The following is a 21636-nucleotide window of genomic DNA, read 5'->3' on the forward strand; positions in this document are numbered from 1 at the left end:
TCTCTTGTTAATCCCATCTGTAATGGACTGACTTGTGTTCCACTGAAAATTATATAGTGAAATCCTAACCCCTAGTACCTCAGAATGCAACTGTATTGGGAGAAAGGGTCTTTAAAGAGGAAATAAAAGTTAAATGTGGTCATTGAGGTAGGCCCTAAACCAATATGACTGGTGTCCTTTTAAGATAAATTAGGACACAGAAGAAAGACTATGTGAAGATACAAGAAGAAGTTTGCTATCTGTAAGGCAAAGAGAGAGAGGCCTCAAAATGAAACCAACCTTACCAATACCTTGATCTTGGACTTCTTACCTCTTCTAAATAAATTTCTCTTGTTTAAGCCACTTTGTTATGGCAGCCCTAACAAACTAGTACACCATCTAAACTATTTTTTTCATTTCAAATATTGTATTTTTTATCTGTAGAAGTTCTATTGTAGTCTTTTTAAAAATTTTCCATTTCTCCCCTCATCACATTACAACTTTCTTCTACATTCCTGAACATGTGGAGCATACTTATAATCCCTGTTTTGATGCCCTTGTCTCCTGTTTCCATCTTCTGTGTTATTTCTGGATCTGTATCTGTTGCTTGATTTTTCTCATTATAGGTCATATTTTCCTGCTTCTTTGCATGTCTGGTAATTTTTCATTGGACAATATACATTTTGAAAGTTAATGTTACATTTTCCTGGATGTTGTTATATTTCTATAGTGTTTGATTTTATTGTTGCATATTGTTAACTTATTTAGAGTCATTTGTACCCACTTTGAGGCTTGTTTTTAAGGTTAGGTCAGGTCCAGAGTAGCTCACAGTCTAGGATATTTCAGCCCAAGTATAAAGCAATGCCTCCTGAGGATCTACCAAATCCCCTGCATGTTAAGAGATTTCCACTTTGCTGCTGAAATCACAAACTCTACTCAGCCCATGTGAACTCCAAGAATTGTTAAGCCTACTGCCTTCCAGATGTTCTTTCCCCAGCCTTGGGTAATCTTCTTCCTGTGCATGTACAGGTTTGTACTCAACCAAACTTAATGGAGACCCTGACAATAGATTCTAACCACGTTGACCTTATCAAACTACAATCTGCCTCCTGAACTCAGTAAAATCTCCAAGTGTTGCAAGCTGAAAATTACCTCCAACAGAAAACAAGAACTCAGGGTTCATCTACCTCATTTATTTCCCTTCTCTCAGGAATCAAAATTATGTGTGATCTACGGTCCAACTGTGGTCTGAAAACCATTGTTTCATATACTTTGTCCAGTTTTCCAACTGTTGAAGGAATGGAGGGACCATATATTCCCTATCACTTCATTACGGCTCAAGGTGGAAGTCCATGTTTTCATTCTTAATTTTTCATAATATTATATTTAAACTAATCCTTTTGTAGTAGGTGTACAATATTCCATTGGATAAATGTAATGAATTGATTAATGGAGACTATATTAAATGACATTCAGGTTGTAGGTAGCATTTTGCTATTAAAAATAGTGTTGCAATAAGCATTCTTATGCTTACAACACAGAATAATTTTGTGATATTTTCTTTTTTGACCAACTTCCTAGAATAGGTTTTCTGGACTATAGGGTATGAATATTCTAAAATAAAGATTTGCAAATTCCCGTCTAAAACTTTGCAAAATTAACACTACTCCCAGTAGTGTAGGAAAGCCTAAGTTTTACCACACTTTCCTCAGCATAAGAAAATTAACCTTTACCAATCTGAGAGTAAAAGTATCTTTTGTTTTGGTTTTCACTTATTTGATTATGAGCAAGACTTCACATAGTTTGTATTTATCAGCCATTTATTTTTATTTTCTCTCAATTAACCACTCATATATTTGACCATTTTCTTTTTTAATATGTATGAGCTAATTGTGTGTAAAATATTTATGTCATATTTTTGCAACTTTTTTCACAGTTTTATTTGTCTTTTAACTTTAAGTTATTTATGACATACAGACATTTTAAATATTTATGCAATTGAAAATATTTTTTAATATTTTCCATTTATAGCTTTGGGGTTTTGCGGTCTTCTCTGCAAGTCCTTCTCAAACATACACTTTTTTCACCTCTCGTAAAATTTCACAGTTTAATTTTTTAATTGTTGCTAATTTAAACTATTTTGTTGCAAAGAGTAAAATAGAAATTCCATATATTTTTTCAAATAATTATGAAGCTTTTTAACTCTAATGATCCCCTTTTCCCATCATTGATTTCACCAACCATCATGTATCATTAAAAGCAAGTCCTTTTCATGGACTTTATATCTATTGATTTGTCTGGATATAATGTTCTTCCTAGTATTAGATTATTTCTATTATTGTAACTTGTTAAGTTTCAATATGAATTTTTTGAATTTATGCTCATTAATTTTCTGGATATATATTTCTTCTCTTATATAATATTTTCCACCTAGCTTCATAGAAGTTTCAATATTTGATAGAACTGAGTCATGTCAACCTCTACCCACTTTTCTTTTTAAAAATTTCATGGATATTGGGACAGACTTACTTTTCCAAATGAACTTAGCTTTTAATAAAAATTTATAGCTTAATTTATGAAAATTTACACCTTGTAATTTGAGTTGTGCTATCAAAGAATATTGTGTATGTTTTCATTTACTTTAGACTTCCCTTACATTCCTCATAACATTGTAAATTGTTCTAAAATTAATGCTAAATAATAATATACTACTAATAATATATATTTTATGCTAAGCTTATTACTATGCATTTTGACTTTCTGATATCTGATATCTGATATCAATCAGGGAAGGCTAACTTCTGTAACAAGAAATTCCAAATTCCCAGTGAGTTATCAGGATGAAAGCTTATTTCTTTTTCATATTACAGTACATTCCAGGATGGAGATCATCTTTCCATAAAGGGGTTCAGAGACCCAGGTTCCATCCATCTTGTGGCTCTGCCTTGGATTCATCAAATGAATCTTTGGCATTTGTCCAAGAGTTGAGGGAAGATAGGAACTCGTGGGCAAACAGTTGGTTCCAGGCCTAAAAATAGCACACATCACTTCTGTGCACATTCCACTGGTTAAGACTAATCATATAGCTCCACCCAACAAAAGGATGGGAGATGTAGTCCTCCTTTGGGCCTAAGATGAAAACAAAACAATCGGATAAACATAAACATAGTGCCATTATAATTATTATAATGGGGAATTTTTCTATTTATTCTTATTTTTTAAAAATCAGGAATGGATGTCAGATTTTGTCAAATAACTTCTATTATTATTTATTGAACTAATCAACAAATCAACAGGATATTGTTTTTTACCTTTATATTTAAATATATATATATATACATATATATACATTTACCTTTATGAAGTAGAATTTATACTTAGCATAACACATATACTTAAAATATACAGTTGATGAGTTTTGACATATGTACACACTGTAAAACGATCATGATAATCTAGATAATGAAAGTTTCAATCACCTCTAAAAGTTTCCTCATGTCCTTTTGTAATCCATCCTCCCTCTCACATTTGTACCCAGTAATAACTGATATGTTTTCTGTCACTATTGGCTAGATTGCATTTTCTATAATTTTATATAAATGGAATCATTCAGTATATCTTCTATTTGACTAGCTTTTTGTGCTCATAAAAATTATTTTGATTTTCATCTGTATTGTTGTAGGTGTTAGTAACAGCTTCTTACTGTTTCTGAGAAGTAGTATATTGTATGAATATACCATGTCTTGTTTATCCATTCATCTTTTGTTGGACATTTGGGTTATTTCCAGGTTTGGGCTATCATGAATAATGCTGCTATGATCATTCATATACAAGTCTTTGTTTGGAAATACATTTTCATTCTCTTGGGTAAATATATAGGATAGAATGGGTCATGGGATCAATGTATATTTAACTTTTTAAAAGAGCTTTATTGATATATAATTTATATACCATACAATTCACCTATTTTAAATGTACTATTCAATTTTTTTAGTATACTCCAAGTTTTTAGTTTACTCACAAGTCATGCAACAATGACCCTAGTGTAATTTTTTTAACATTTTCATCATGCTTTTTAAAAACATGCCCATTAAATCACTTCTCATTCTCCATTCCCCCATCTCATCATCCCCAGCCCTAGAAAACCACTAATGTACTTTTTCATCTCTATAGATTTGCCTTTTCTGGACATTTTATACAAATGGAATTACACAAGATGTGGGTTTTTTTGTAACTGGCTTCCTTCACTTAGCATAAAATTTTCAAGTTTCTTTCATGCTGTAGAATGTACTAGTACTTCATTCCTTTTTATTGATGAAGAATATTTAATTCTATGATTATACCACACCTTACTTATCTATTCATCAGTTTATGGACATTGAGGTAGTTTCCACTTTTTGGCTATTATGATAACGTTGGCATGAACACCCATGTACAAGACTTTGTAGACGTGCTTCATTCTCTTGGGAACGTACATAAGAATATAATGACTGGACTCTATGCTGTTTGTATAGTTAACTTTTTTTTAAACGTCTTTATGGGAGTATAATTGCTTTATAGTGTTGTGTTAGTTTCTGCTGTATAACAAAGTGAATCAGCTACATGCATATGTATATCCCCATATCCCCTCCCTCTTGTGTATCCCTCATGCCCTCCTTATCCCACCCCTCTAGATGGTTGCAAAGCACCGAGCTGATCTCCCTGTGCCATGCAGCTGCTTCCCACTAGCTATCTATTTTACATTTGGTAGTGTATATATGTCAATGTTACTCTCTTACTTCGCCCCAGCTTACCCTTCCCCTCCCCGTGTCCCCAAGTCCATTCTCCACATCTGTGTATTTATTCCGTCCTGCCCTAGGTTCATCAGAACCATTTTTTTTTTTTAGATTCTCTATATATGTGTTAGCATACAGTATTTGTTTTTCTCTTTCTTACTTCACTCTGTATGACAGACTCTAGGTCCATCCACCTCACTACAAATAACTCAATTTCGTTTCCTTTTATGGCTGAGTAATATTCCATTGTATATATGTGCCACATCTTCTTTATCCATTCATCTGTCGATGGACACTTAGGTTACTTCCATGTCCTGGCTATCGTAAACAGTACTGTAATGAACATTGTGGTACATGACTCTTTTAAATTATGGTTTTCTCAGGGTATATGCCCAGTAGTGGGATTGCTGGGTCATATGGTAGTTCTATTTTTAGTTTTTCAAGGAACCTCCATACTGTTCTCCATAGTGGCTGTATCAATTTACATTTTCACCAACAGTGCATGAGGGTTCACACCCTCTCCAGCATTTACTGTTTGTAGATTTTTTGATGATGGCCATTCTGACTGGTATGAGGTGATACCTCATTGTAGTTTGTTGTTTTTTTTTCTGTGGTACGTGGGCTTCTCACTGTTGTGGCCTCTCCCGTTGCGGAGCACAGGCTCCACATGCGCAGGCTCAGCGGCCATGGCTCACGGGCCCAGCCGCTCCGCAGCATGTGGTATCTTCCCAGACCAGGGCATGAACCCACGTCCCCTGCACCGGCAGGCAGACTCTCAACCACTGCACCACCAGGGAAGCCCCTCATTGTAGTTTTGATTTGCATTTCTCTAATGATTAGTGATGTTGAACATCCTTTCATGTATTTGTTGGCAATCTGTATAGCTTCTTTGGAGAAATGGCTGTTTAGGTCTTCTGCCCATTTTTGGATTGTACAGGTGTACAATATAGTGATTCACAATAAAGAACAAAAGTTTTTAGTTTTGATGAAGTCTAATTCATCTTCTTTTCTCTTTTATACATCATGCCTTTTGGAGTACTATATAAGAAACTTTGTCTAAGGGCACTAAGATTTTCTTTTTGCTATCATTTTTTTCTAAAAGTTTTAAAGTGTTAACTCTTAGATTTGCATCTATTATCCCTCTGGAGCTAATTTTTGTTTATAGTGTGAGGTAAGAGTTAAGTCCACTTTTTTGCATGTGGATATCCAGTTATTTCAGCAGTATATGTTGAAAGATGATTCTTTCCCACTGAGTTGCTTCAAGCCCTTTGTCAAAAATCAGTGCACTTATAGGTGTGTATTTCTGGACTCTATTCTAGTCTATTGATTTATACATCTATCTTTGTGTTAATACCACATTGTGTTTGCTGAAGACCAATAATAAATCTTGAAATCACATGGTGTAAGTCCTCCAACACTGTTCTTCTTTAAAATTGTTTTGTCTATTCTGTATCTTTCACATTTCCATATAAATTTGAAAAATAGCTTGTCATTCTTACCAAAAAAAAAAAAAAAGCCTGTTAGAATTTTGATGGAGACTGTTGAATCTGACAGATGAAGACTGTCAACTGGGGAGAATTGTCATCTTAATGTTGAATCTTCCAATCCCTGATCACAGTGTTCTGTCCATTTATTAGATTTTAATTTATTTCTCTCAGCTATATTTTGTAGCTTTCAGTGTATAGGTCATGGAAAGCTGCTTTATCAAATTTATAACTTAGAATTCCATATTTTATGTTAATGTAATTGCATTTTCTGATTTTTCTTTGTTAATGTATATAGATAATACATGCTGCAACATTGCTAAAATTATCTATTAGTTTTAAGTACTTTACTTGTAGGTTTCTTAGGATTTTCTACATAGATGATAATATGTTCTGTGGATAAAGATGGCTTTCCTTCTTTCTTTACAATCTCTATATTTTTTAATTCTTCCTGACTGATTGAAATGGCTATGACATATAGTAAAATGTTAAATAGAAGAAATAAGAGTGGACAAACTATTCTTATTCCTTTTTTTTTTTTTTTTTTGGAAAAATCCCAAACCTTTCATTTTACTCCTCTCCTGGTTCAGCCCAGATGTGAGACACCTGAGCTTGGCAAACAGGATACAAATGTCCACCCAGGCCCTCAAACAGTCAGGTTAAGTGCGTGCAGGGGCGGCCCCTCCCCAACATCCCTCAAAGTGCATCGAGGACAGCCCTGTGTAGCCCCAAAGCGGGGCCCATCACACTCCTGACAAGTCCAGGGCCGACAGGCGGGGGGCAGCCACTGCTGGGGACCCCAGGCCAAGGGGACAGCTGCGAGGTTTGGCTTTAGTGCAAAAGGCCAAAAACTATTCTTATTCCTAATCTAGGGGAAAAGCATTCAGTCTTTCATCATTAAATATAATATTAGCTGTAAAATTTTCAGGATACCCTTTATCAGGTTGAGAAATTTGTTTTTTATACCTAGGTTGTTGAGCGTCTCTTTATCATGAGTGGATGGTGAATTTTTTTAAAGGCTTTTTCTGCATCTATTGAAAGATCATATAGTTTTTCTTTTTTATTTAGATAATTAGGTGGATTACACTGATTGATTGATTTTCAAATGTTGACTCCAACTTGTATTTTTGAGATAAAACCCTACTTGGTCAAACAGTTCTTGCTTCCCATGCCAATCAATATTAAACATACCCTACTACTCTAGGCCCAGGCCTTGTATAATATCTACAACTGACCTTATATAACATCTGTAAAAATCCCTGCAGGCATATTTATAAGCACTTGAGTCTATAGTTCCTTTGAATCTTTGCTTCTACTTTCATGATGGTTAGAGGAGAGAATATGGCCCTCGAGGTACAAGTGGGAGAGAAGAGGAAAAAGGAAATACACACAAGGAAGCAAGATTCTACTTTAAAATGCAACCTGCCTCAGTATATTATACAATAGCAATACATGTATTATAATCAGAATAAAATAAAATATAAAAACAGTATTTACATGTATTGGCCATGCATAACAGACACACACACTCAGATTTATTTAGAGAAAGATCGTGAGACTGTATACAGCTTTGCCTAATAATCTCCTTTCTTGCCTTTTTATTTGCTTTGTTTCAGTTTTGTTTTTGTTTTTCTAAATAATATCAAGCATCTTTAAGTGTACAGTTCAATAATGTTAAGTATATCCACAATGCTGTGAAATATATCACTAGAACTTTTTCATCTTGCAAATCTGAAATTCCATACCCATTAAACAACTCCCTGTTCTACCCCACTCCCAACTCTTGGTAATCATCATTCTACTTTTTGTTTCTATGAATTTGAGCATTTTAGACACCTCATATATGTGAATTAAACAGTATTGGTCTTTTTGTGACTGGCTTACTTAGTATAATGTCCTAAAGATTCAACCATGTTATTCATGTTGTAGCACATATCAGAATTTCTTTCCTTTTTAGACTGAGTAGTATTCTATTGTATGCACTTACCACATTTTGTCTAATTTTTCATCCATCAATGGATATTTGACTTGCTTCCATTTCTTGGCTGTTGTGAATAATGCTGCTATGAACATGGTGTGCAACCTCTCTTTTAAATACTATTATCAGGGATTTCCCTGGTGGCACAGTGGTTAGGACTCCGAGCACCCAATTCAGGGGGCATGGGTTCGATCCCTGGTCAGAGAACTAGATCCCACATTCATGCTGCAATTAAGAGTTCACATGCCACAACTAAGGAGCCCGCTGGCTGCAACTAAGGAGTACACGTGCCACAACTAAGACCTGGTGCAACCAAATAAATAAATTAATTAAATTAAATTTTAAAAAGACTGTGCACATTGAACTACATACACGTCTAGTGGCCATCATTCACATCATAGTTACAACAAAATTGCATAAAAAATATTATTATAATATCTAGCTCAATGTAACAGAACTGTATTCACCTCTTTGCCAAACTTCTTCTACTGGATGGCCAGTCTCTCTAATTAAAATTTTTTATTTATAATATTTAATAGATTAATTGAGTGATTCTCAATCAAGCGTGGTTATTTATTTCTTAGGGTATCTGGAATCATGAGAGGGACTTTTTGTTTTCACAATGACTAGAAAGCACTACAGGTTTTTATTGGGCAGGGCCAGGATTACTAAGCACCCTGTGATGCAAGACAGCCCTGGTGAATGAAGAATAAGGACATACCAAGAGTTCTAACAGCACTTCCCTTGAGATATAGTAGCCATTAACCATGTGGACTTAAGTTCATTAAACTAAACAATGTTTAACTTTTTGCTATGTCTAATTATTCTGTTGGTAAGTTTTCAAAACTATTTTTTTAAATAACCATTATTTGCTTTGCTGGTGCACAGGTTGCTACCTGCAGGGAAGATTCTTCCTAACAGAACCATTTCTTTGTGAATATGTCCAGGGAAAATCATATTTGTATTATAGGAAGAAGAAAAGTATGGGACCCCTTACTTGTCACATATTTTTATAAAGGATAATTCTGGCAAAAAAAAAATAACAGCAAAGTCAGCTTTGATAACTAGAGCTGGAGCATACACTGAATATGAATTACTTACAGGTAGTAATTGCAATCTCCTTAAGAAAACAGGCCATGTTGGTTGGGATCATCACTATACCCAGAGCCTAGCCGACAGAGACACTTAAAAAATATTGAATGTTGAAATAAGGAAAAAGGAAAAAGAACAAGATAAATAGCAGAATGGAAGGATTACAAGTGAGAGACGTTCCAATCAGTCACTGATGCATTCTCGTGCTGAGTCCTGGGTTCTTCAGAAACACTGATGGAGGAAGGATGGAAGTGAGACCTGATGGCCTCCATTGTCGGTATTTAAGTGCCTGGGGAAGGAGTTTCAAACAGGCAAGAACTGAAGCCTGATCCTGTGATGGAGCCTGGTACTGGTCCTGTGATCCTGTGATGGAGCCTGGCACTGGACTTCCAGGGGTGTCAGGTGGTGAGGCCCAATGGCTCCTCCTGAGGTTTCCTTAAGCCTCAGAAATGGGGATATATTTGTGAAGAGTTTATAATACTGATCTTTTGAAGATAGTTTAGGGTTCCAAAAGTTGTGCATGTTAAAGTACTTTGAAGATAACAGTGCTGGGAGACTTCAAGATTTGCAGATGACGGCAACAGGAATAACTTCTATAGGCTTGTGGATGACAGGACATTGATATTGCTACCTGAATATTCTGCAGCCATGATAATCACACTTTCTTTGTAGGGAAGTACAAAAAAGAAGCTTTTCAGGGAAGTTTTTTAAAAACTGCAAAGCTCAGAGATTCTGAATGCACTGGGGCGGGATCCAGGCATCTTTATTTTTTGAAGTTCCCAGTTGGTCTTTAGGTTAGGTGTACTGGTGAATCCTCAGAAATAATGCATTGTGGAAATTCAGTCTTGTCCACTTACAAACTGACTCACTTTTAATAAGTTACTCAAACTCTCTCAACCTGATTTTTATCATCTGTAAAGGGGAAATAATAATTTAAAAACTGAAGAGTCACTGGGAAAGAAGGAATCACTGTAATGCCCATGCTAATGCCATTTATTGTTAAATTCTGAAAGGCCTTCCTAAGCTGAAGTCATTTTCAATTTAGGAACTTTGTCCACAGATTTAATTCCAAAATAAGAGCAGAGATGGTCAGAAAGCATGGTGATGATGAGAGCAGAAATGAAGGGGTATGGAGGCAGGAATCTGAAGTAAGATCTCCATGATTCAAGGTTAAGGGGCCAAATAGGAGAGAAAAGTAGAATTTAGATACAAAGAGGATTTGAGACTAAAAAAAGATAACAGGACTTCCTCTGAGGCAGTTCAAAGATTAGATAAATGGAAGTTACAGAGACTAGAAGAACTGAGTCACTCCAAAGCTGGGCTTTTCCTCTTCGTGAAGTACCTTGCAGGGCCACCCTTCCCACTTACCGCCCCACTTGTGCACAAAGCTCCATATTCATAATTGAAGACCCTACGTTGGATGTTTTAAAAAGACAAAGGAATCACCATTTCCATTACAGCTTCAAATGAGGAAAAAATTTCTTTTCTAAATAACATGGCCAAAAAATTTAAACAAGAGATTCCAGAAAATAAACAAAGAAAATATAATCTTGCCCTAATGACCAGGAAACACCCCAGCAGAGGACTAAAGCAGTTTATGTTTTCCAAAAGCTTGCATTGCCAGCTTGGCTACCTTAAAAACAGGACACTGTGTCTGTGAAATTGAAAATAAAAAACAAACATTCTCTAAAAACATATTATGGCCTGTTCATTTCAGACTTCTACTTTGCACTGAAGCATTTAGTTGAAAATAATTTGACCTTCCATCTGTGAAGCTATTGTTTTCCATGGACTTGGTCATACAACTATTCAATGGTGGCTTTAGTTTCATCACCTTCTTTATTATAGTTTAATATCAGTGTTTTATTATCTATGTAGAAAGTAGGACTGAGAACTGTAACCACATTCATCACATTTCTACTATGAGAAAGCATTTAATGAGCTTCACATGAAATGCTACCTTGAGGAAATGTCACAGTTAAAACTGTACATATTCAAAATATGTAAAATCTCCCACCAAAAAAATAAAACCAGGTACACTTAGTGTATTGTCACTGAGGTTGGCATTATTATGACTGTTGTTCAGTAGCTCCACGTCCCCCATCTCCTCATGTCCACGTATTGCTCACAGCTAGCACTGCATGATCACCCACTCAGTAGATGAAAAACATTGTTTGGATATGAAAGCTCACCCTGTGACAACAATTACACTCTTAAAGTCCTGCTTATTTATTATCTGCCTGCCACTTCTTACACTTCAAGCCCTTGACAGGAAGATCAGTTAGGTGGTTTGTGACCACCTAGAGGGGTGGAATAGGGAGGGTGGGAGGGAGGGAGATGCAAGAGGGAAGAGATATGGGAACATATGTATATGTATAACTGATTCACTTTGTTATAAAACAGAAACTCACACACCGTTGTAAAGCAATTATACTCCAATAAAGATGTTAAAGGGCTTCCCTGGTGGCGCAGTGGTTGCGAGTCCGCCTGCCGATGCAGGGGACACGGGTTCGTGCCCCAGTCTGGGAAGATCCCACATGCCGCGGAGTGGCTAGGCCCGTGAGCCATGGCCGCTGAGCCTGCGCGTCCGGAGCCTGTGCTCCGCAACAGGAGAGGCCACAACAGTGAGAGGCCCGTGTACCGCAAAAAGAAAAAAAAAAAAAAAAAAGATGTTAAAAAAATTAAATTAAATTAAAATTAAATTAAATTAAAAAAACCTTAAATGAAAGTTTTTCTATACCCCACCTTCAAGATATTTTGTGAGAGGTGATAATATTCAAGAATATTATATGATACACATTGTCTTTCTCTTCACTTGGCTAGAGGAAAACAAAAGATATAAAATAAACTTGAAGGAAAGAAAAATAAGAGAAATAGTACCATTTAAGCAGATTTCAGGTGGGCTATCATCTTAGTCTCCTGAAACAGACACCATCCCAGCCACTCCATGTGTGGGGTGTGTACAACGCCTAGGAGCTAGCTGGGATGCTGGCACTCTGGCACAGCTTTTTGTGACTCTGATGTCAACCTGAAAAATAGGTCAGACTCTGAGGCACACCAGTAGCATGCATATAATCTTTACGGGAAATTTATGAGTTATTTACTCAGCAAGCTTGAAAATATCAAAGGATGAATTTGGCTCTTATTAGCATGAAGCCTTTTAAAATGACACTCAGGAAACTCTTCTCTGATCTTTTATTTGCAATTCATCTCCTGAGTACCTTTGTACCACATCTTGAAATTACAGAACCACCCACAAATTTCATCCTCTCCTTTTAGACAAATATTTGTTTTGCCTGTCCTGCTATGCCCAAATATTTTGGGTGGGATGGAAATAAATGTTACATACCTCTTTCAGGCTGTAAGTACTTAATTATGAGATGCGCTCGGGAACTGTGGCACTAGCCATAGAGTCAGTCACGAATTTTGGAAGGCGGGGTCCAGATGTAGGGAGTAGCTTTATTATTTTTTAAGTTCGTGCTGGAAAACTAAGGCTCAAATGTGGTGATGTGGCATGAGGACTGGGAATGTTGTCACACTGCTGAAGAGCAAGGGCTTTCCAAGTGCTCTAGCCTCAGACAGTCTTCTGGAAAGTGAGCTGCATCAAAGGGATTTGGGCTCCACGGCAGAGGTTCTGTGTGGACTCTCCTCTAGACAGTGGCCCCAGGCATGAGAGCTGGTCAGCTCAGAGTTGAAATGGGCTTCCCCAGAGGCTCCCCACAGTAGCACCAGTTCTTCCCAGGAATCTGTACCACCTCTCCTCCCAGCTGTGAGCAATCCATAGAAGCTATGGGAAGGAAGGATACACATGTCTCGGGAATTAGCTTAGAGTTATCAGAAAGAACCCCTTCTCTTGGGAGATGGAGCATAACAAAAAGGAAAAGGCCACAGAGAGGAGAAAATATGAAAGTGAGCTAAATAAAAATATTCCAATGCTAAGCAGAAGAAAAAGACTCAAATCTTGCCTGGCAAAGCAATCATTTGGAAGAATTTGAAATACTGTGGAGGGTCGAACAGAGTAAAGGAAGAAAGAACTCTAGTTCTCCTGTGACTCTGAGACCAGTTTAATCTTGGACAAATCAATTGGCTTTTCTGGGTTTCATAATGTGTTCCTTAATAACATTTGTGAAGTGCTTTAGAGCTAACAGAATGCTTTTTATACATCTTTTATCTTGTAATCATCACTATACTGCCATGGAGTGAGGATGAGAGGAGGAGAAACATCATTCAGTTGTTACTATAAATCAGGTTCTGTTCTGAGTGCTTTACATGTGTGCACTTATGAAGTAGCAACTATTATTAAACCCATTTTGTAGAAGAGAAGTGGAGGTGAATGGGGTTACATAATATATTATACCTGATGACCCTCTGTGAGTCTTGATAGAATTCAAACTGAGTCAGTCTGGTTTCAGAGCCCCAAATCAAATGTATTATTATTGCTATGTTCACAGGTCAATGCTAAAAATATGATGACAGAGAAGCACTACAGAAAGAATTCTGCAGAAATTAAATCCTATTTTCTCAGCCTCCAAACTGCTTTCCTCCTGTAAATGAAGCATTGTTGAGAGCGCCATGAACTCATGTCGGTCAACCGATCTAGGAAGTGGCATCAAAGAACTCACGCACTTTCTAAAAGTACTTCATACTACCCAGAACACTGGGAAAAGTCACTGCTATTATTGTTTGGTTGATTAAACCAAGGCTTCCTATTTCTTATTCACACAAATATAATGAATGAGGTAAACAACTATAATGTAGTTAAATATTAGTGATAGTGAAACACAGTGTAATGTTCCACAAACACCTTTTGGCTGAGTTGAACCCAGAATTTCCCTCTTATTACACTCCCTGGAAATTCAACTTGTAGGAGTCATTAAAACTCTTATAAAATACTCTGATTTTCTCTTTCCTCTCACATGGTCCTTGAAGTTAGGCATAGCCATGTGACTTATTTTAGCCAAATAGGAGCATAAGTGACATATGTCTTTTCTAAGCAGAAGTTTTAAGAGTCAGTGTGTGATTAGCCATGTTCTCCTCTTTCTTTATGTCATGGAGACCAGCAAGGCTTTGCAGGGGGTGTGGTAGGACCTTAAGTAAGGAGACATGGAAGAGTATGCCCTGCTGACCTGCTTTAGATGTTTAGTGTGAATGAGAAATCATCTTTTACTCTGTTAAGTCACGGAGATTTGGGGACTGTTGTTACTGCAGTATAATCTAACCCTTCCTGACTGATACACAGCCTATTAGTCAGAGTTCAGTGCAAGAACCAGAAACCACTCTACATATTATTTTAGCATAAATGTTATTAACAAAGTGAATAAGGTGCTACAAAATCATTGGGAAGCTTTAAAGAGAAGGGTTTAGGCCAAAGGGTACCAAACTAGCCTTCAGAACAAATCCATCCCTGGTACCTGTTTTTATAAATAAAGCTTTATTGGAACACAGCCACGCCAATTTATTTATATATTGCGTATGGCTATTTTCAAGGTACAGCAGAGTTGAGTAATTGCAACAGAGATAGTATGGTCCACAAAGCCTAAAATATTTACTCTCTGTGCTTTATAGAAGTTTTCCTATCCCTTGTTTAGGCTAAGCTTTCTGGAATGGCTACCAACAAGATTCAGAACCTACCAACTTAGGAAGCTACTGACTCTGAGGCCACAGCTGAAGCTCTGCCAGAAGAAATAAGGCAATTATGCCCCAACTCCATCTGCCCAGAAACAGAGAGGAAGCTGAAGAACAGACACTGGAAAGCTGATGTATGAAAACCTGCCTATTTGACAGAGCTGCCAAAGATAGCATCTGCTTCACTTCTGCCTCCAAAAGTGCATGCAGGTAAACCTAATTGGTGGAACCCACTTATCCAGAATTTGAGCTTTTTGGCTGCAAGAAAGTATAGAGTGAATTTTTTAGCTTTCTAATTTCTTTTCTAGAAGTACAATAAAAGAGGGATTTAATGAACCAATCCAGAGTATTTGGCTTACAGAACTGTTTACTGTTCTCCTATTTCTGGGGGAGTCCATTCCCTTTCTAACTGCACATGAATCCTTGCAATACATACTTCCTTATTTAAGCTAATTTGAGTGCATTCCTTGTCATCATTAGAAAATAACTTGAAATCAAGTTACAAAAAAAGAGTACTATCTCAATTGTATAAAAATATACATATATGTATGCTTTGCATATTCATTTATGTATCATTCACAGCAGTTACTAGCTAACAAGTGGTTAATGATTGTACATTACATTAGCTTGTCAAAAACCTTCTCAGTCTATCCATTTCTCTCTACATCAAATGAAATTCTCTCCATCTGAGTTTTAAGACAGTCAATCTGGCCCTATTCTATCAAACCATGTGACTATTAACTCTTAACTAGGTTTCCCTGACTCTGATCAGACTGGTCAGACTGCTTATCTTCTACAAATTGTATCTTCCCCAGTGTTTTCCTTCCTTTCCCCTTTCCTTTCCCTCCAGCCCATCTAAATTCTTCAGAGCCAATTCTTGAAGCAGCTGTCTATGTTTGTTGTCTCAGTTCCACCCTGACATCCAGTTCCATCAGTCCTTGGGACAGCAAAGTCATCCACATCATTGAATTAGTGGACATCATAGTCCTCCTAATACTTGACCCCTCAGCCACATTTGAAACTGTCAACTGCTCCTTCCTTGTGACAATACTCTTTGCCCTAAGTTTCTGTGACAACACCCTTGTCTGCTGTGCTCCCCTCACCTCTGCTGGTAAGCTTGCTATCATCCTGTCTTAGTCAGAACGGGCTGCCACAACAAAATACCACAGACTCGGTGACTTAGACAACAGAAAACAGAAATTTATTTTCTCACAGTTCTGGAGGCTAAAAATTCAAGACCAAGTTGCCAGAAAATTCTACTTGTGGTAAGAGCTCTCTTCTTGGCTTGCAGACAGCTGCCTCCTTGCTGTGACCTCACATAGCCTTTTCTCTGTGCATTTTTGGAGAGAAAGCTCTGATGTCTCTTCCTCTTCTTGTAAAGATACCATTCCATCATATTAGGGTCTCACTTTTATGACCTCTTTTAACCTTAATTACCTCCCTAAAGGCCCTTTATACCAACACTGTCACATTAGGGGTTAGGGTTTCACCATATGAATCGAGGGAGGAGAGACAGTACACAATCTAGTCCATCAAACTTCCATCTAAGTACTGATGGTTTCCCAAGCCTCTGACCTAGGCTCTGCCCTCTCTGTATTCTCTTCCTTAGGTGAGTTTGTCCAAGATGATAGAATCAATTACCGTCCTCACACTGATGATTCACTCTGGTTTATGGTCTAGACATGAGGAAGATTAGTCTCCCTCACTCCTTTTGTTTTCTTCCTTACGGAGGATGCCCATTCATAAAACACTCCTGGCTTCTCTATAATCCCTTCTTTTTCTTCCCCAAGGAAGGAGAGATTATTTTTCAAATGCTAATTTTGAGAAGAATAAACCAGGAATGCTTAGGTCAGCATTTTTTTCTTTCTTTTTAGAAAACGGACAAAAAGAGCATATATTCTGTTCTCTTCTTTGGTTCTGTAAGTTTCCAGGCATGGGGTCCACCCATGTATGGTACAGCACTACCTGGGACAGGTGGAGTAAGTTCATCTATTTGTGGGGTTCATTATTAATAAACAGTGCCCAGAGTAAGAAGCCATGATCAGCAATATGTCTTATTAGTAAGAAAAACAGTTTAGTTCTCCATATTACCTTTAGATTTCTCTCTCACTTAAATTTGAAATTTAATAAGGAAAGTGACTCTCTATATTGGGCCAACACACAACTCTCATAGAATGAGTTCTGTTCTCAGATCATCCACCTTACACATTTCAAAAAATTTTATTGAACTATGTACAGATACTATACTATGTACTGAAAATACATACATATATTCTCAACAAATAAGAAAGCTATCTCTTGCTTATTCATTTATTCATTTGATCAACAATTATATGTTGAGCATCTCCTCTATGTGCTTGAGATACATAAAACAAATAGATTATGACAAAGAGGGGTTTTCCTATGTTTTCCTTTAAGAGTTTTATAGTATCTGGTCTTAGATTTAAGTTTTTAATCCATTTTGAGTTTATTTCTGTGTATGGTGTTAGGCAGTGTTCTAATTTCATTCTTTTACATGTAGCTGTCCAGTTTTCCCAGCACCACTTATTGAAGAGGCTGTCTTTTCTCCATTGTATGTTCTTGCATCCTTTGTCATAAATTAGGTGTCCATATGTATGTGGGTTTATCTCTGGGCATTCTATCTTGTACCATTGATCTATATTTCTGTTTTTGTGCCAGTACCATACTGTCTTGATTACTATAGCTTTGTGGTATAGTTTGAAGTCGGGGAGCCTGATTCCTCCAGCTCCATTTTTCTTTCTCAAGATTGCTTTGGCTGTTTGGTGTCTTTTGTGTTTCTCTAAGAATTGAAAATTTTTTGTTCTAATTCTGTGAAGAATGCCTTGGTAGTTTGATAGAGATTGCACTGAATCTGTAGATTGCTTTGGGTAGTATAGTTATTTTCACAATATTGATTCTTCCAATCGGTGTTTTGTGATGACCTAGAGGGGTGGGATAGGGAGGATGGGAGGGAGGCTCAAGAGGGAGGGGATATGGGGACATGTATATGCATATAGCTGATTCACTTTGTTGTGCAACAGAAACAACACAGTATTGTGAAGCAATTATACTCCAATAAAGATGTATTAAAAAATAAAAAAAAATTTAAATGGAAACAGATGCATATACTTGTGGAACTTTATCTTATTAGGTGAAGAGAAACAACAAATATAACAAATGAACTACATGATGTATTAGAAAGTGTTAGGTGAAACAACCACAGAAAAGAAACAATAGAGGAGAGTTAGGAGACCAGGATAGTTGAGACTGTTTTGTGATTTTTAATAGGTTGATCAAGGTAAGTCTTATTGAGTGGTTGACATTTGAGCAAGAAGTGGAAGGAGGTAAGGAGTTAGCCTTGTAAATACCTGGAGAAACTGTATTTAGACAGAACAGTCAGGGCAAAGGCTTTGGACAATAGCATGTCTGGCATGCTGTGGGAACTATAAGGACCTATGTAGCTGGAGTAGAGGGAGCAAAGGGGAGAAATAAAGGAGGTGTGGGTAGATACAACCTTGAGGCCAGAGCGTGTCATGCCTTTCAGGCCATTATAAGGACTTTGGTATTTAATGGAATCATTCTGGCTGCTGTGTTAAGAATGACTCATTGCAGGGAAGATAGAATCTGCGACACCAGTTAGGTGGCTTTTTCTGAGAGAGGAGAGTGGTTCAGGCCAGGCTGGAAGCAGTGGAGGTGGCAAAAAAATAGTCAGATTCTGAGTATAGTTTGACATTAAAGCCAGCAGGATTCCCTGAACAATTGGATATGAGGCGTTAGAAAAAAGATATAGGTGAAATCAAAGTTGCTTATGCTTTTGTTTTTCAATTTTTAGCGTTCCATCTTATTTTCTCTTTTGGCTTTTATTTTGCTCTATTTCTTTGAATTATTTACTGTTTTACTTGTTTCTTTAGGAATTACGATATGTATCCTTTATTTCTCATAGTGTATTTAGAATACTATTGTTATCACTTCACATGAAATGTAAGAACATTTGAACAGTATAATTCCATTTACTCCCATCCTTTATACTACTGACATCATAAGTTTTACTTGTATCTACACTGTAAATGTCATAAGAAAAAAATTTTTTTTTGTTTTAGGCCATCAGTTGTCCATTAAAGAAATCACAAGAAGAAAAACATAGATAGTCATTTATACTTACCCATAGATGTACCATTTCCCAAACACATTATTCCTGCCTGTAGATCTGAATTTCCATCTGGTGTTATTTTCTTTCCTCCTGAAGAACTTCCTTGAGTATTTCATGTAGTACAGGTCTGTTGACAACAAATTCTGCCAGTTTTTCTTTATCAAAAAGAACCTTTATTTTACCCTCATTTGTGAAGGATGTTTTCAGTGACTATAGAATCTGAGTTGACAATATTTTTTTTCAGCACTTTAAGGGTGTTGTTCTTATCATTATTCCCCTGTATGCATTTTTTTCCTCCACCTATTTTTTATGATTTTCAAAGGTTTTTGAAACCTTTGGTTTCTAGCAGTTTGATTGTGATGTGCATTGGTGTGGCTTTCTTTTTATGTGTCCTGCTTGGGGTTTGCTGAGTTTCTTACATCTGTAGGTTAATGTTTTTATCAAATTTGGGGAAAGTTTGACCGTTATTTCTTTAAATATTCTTTGGTCTCCTGTTCACTCTTTCCCTTCTGGAACTCCAATTTCATGTCTATTATACTTCTTGATATTCAACAGGAATAGTTGCAATAGGTCACTGAGACTCTATTCCTTTTTGTTGTGGTTGATGATAATCTTTTTTTCCTCTCTCCTATTGCAACATTTTACATTATTATTTCCTATAAATTCTTATTAAAATTTTTTCCAAGTATATGTCATGTTTAAAAATCAATCTCAACAGCCAAACATTCCCTAGTTTCCATGGTGGTATGGAGGAAAGACTTCTAAGAAAAGCACCTAGAAAATTTTATAGCTGCTTTTGGAAGAAGATAGTTATCTCTCTCTGCCAACAATGAACTAAATTAAAGTCTAGTGTGAGAATTTTGGCAAATATGTGAAACCTTGTTGCCATGGATTTGAAGGATGCTTCAAATAGCAAATTGAAAGACATTTCTGTATTGGGTATTCTATCCAAAGTGTGGCTCAATTAGTTATACAACTGCATTCAATGATATTTTACTTATTTTGCCAGGATTTGAAGTAAGTAGCCATTAATTTGTAATCTATTATTATAGTTACAAAAACCTCAAAATATTTTCAGTGGGCACATTCTGATAAATAAAACAACATTCATTAAAAAGAAAAATATTTACTTCCTACCCTCAACCACCTCCTTTCATTCTCCCAAATTGCTTCTTATGAAAGGAGTTTTTGTTGCTAGTTGTTGTAGTAGTGATGCAGGCTTGCTGCCTAATTCTCTTTTCTATTTCTCACTTGACTCTCAATCACAGGGCCCAAATAAGGTGATTAAAAATAAGACCAAAGCCCCAGTGTTTCTGATGCATTACAGAGTCACTACATGATCTAAATCAGGAGAGTGCCTCTCTGAACATTATTTATCAACAAGGCCCTGAAGATGTCATCTTGGATTTTACCTGATTTAAACAAAGTGTTGATTTGTTGCTGTAATCACAAGAGAGGATTATAAAGATGGGGATATCCAAAGGTTAGGAATGAGAGTGGAAATCTTCTCTGAAGTGAGTGTGGGAATCAGGCTGTTAATTCATTGTTGGATGATTATTGCAAATCCAAAGTATGTGAGTTGGGAACAGCGGGGCAGGGGTGGTGGGGGGAGGTGGGAGAGAGCTACTGAACTACATATGTCATTAAGGGACTTAAAAAGTCATGAAAGGGTTTCCCTGGTGGTGCAGTGGTTGAGAGTCTGCCTGCTGATGCAGGGGACACGGGTTCGTGCCCCGGTCCGGGAAGATCCCACATGCCACGGAGCGGCTGGGCCCGTGAGCCATGGCCGCTGAGCCTGCGCATCTGGAGCTTGTGCTCCACAATGGGAGAGGCCACAGCAGTGAGAGGCCCGCGTACCGCAAAAAAAAAAAAAAAAAAAAAGTCATAAAAGACATGATTCTTGGCCTTAAAATTCTCAGAATCTATTAAAGGAGACAAGACACATGCAAATACACACAAGGAGAGACAAAGAAAGCTATGTACAAAATCGAGAATAGAAAAATATTTTAACTGGAAAGAATAGATTAAAATTCTAGAAGAATTTGTTTTTCAGTATCAGAATTATAATTGGTGTTTTAAGACTCTCTTCCAAATTATGAGTAATGTCTTTTATGACAGAAATAATACATTTATCAAGATTTTAAAAAATTATGAACTAATGTATTAAAAGCATACATTTGCATAATAGAAATCAATTAGTGAGTATCTGTTGCAAGTCTCCTCTGTGCCTAGCATGTGCTGGACACTGAGCACTACTGAGGAGCAGAAGGGCCAATCTCTGTTCTCAAAGAGCTTACACTCTCGTAGAGCATATAAAGCTAGGAACCCCAGAGCAATAAGGCATCCTGTGCAACAAACTGAAAGTCACGGGGGTAGAAGATTCATTCATTGATTAATTTTCTCACTAATTATTATATCATTATTTATTATATACCTTCTGTAGCTTTAAAAGAGTTGCAAAATGGTTGATCCTGATTCTCATGGAGCTTATAGCCTGGTAGATGTAAACTGATGTTGACCAATTAACCATAATAGGTGAATATAAGCTCCACT

At 36.7% G+C, this 21636-nt stretch overlaps 1 protein-coding gene across 22 annotated transcripts in view; it reads right to left on the reverse strand.

Annotated features, from left to right (window-relative positions):
* The window catches only part of LOC308618329 (uncharacterized protein), a 465534-nt gene that overhangs the window by 355567 nt on the left and 88331 nt on the right, over window positions 1-21636 (reverse strand). For 19 of the 22 annotated variants that reach the window (XR_014016000.1, XM_081236021.1, XM_081236020.1 and 16 more), the window contains exon 2: window positions 19096-19210. The exons of the other annotated variants lie outside the window; for them this stretch is intronic. Coding sequence is in view for 18 of the 19 variants with exons in the window: in XM_081236021.1 (XP_081092147.1) it covers window positions 19096-19210 (115 nt within the window). In the remaining variant the exon portion in view is untranslated. The remainder of the gene's footprint in view (window positions 1-19095; window positions 19211-21636) is intronic. 22 annotated transcript variants of the gene reach the window in all.

The sequence above is a fragment of the Mesoplodon bidens genome, assembly GCF_964165515.1.
Source record: "Mesoplodon bidens genome assembly, chromosome: 5".
NCBI classification, from domain to species: Eukaryota; Metazoa; Chordata; class Mammalia; order Artiodactyla; family Ziphiidae; genus Mesoplodon; species Mesoplodon bidens.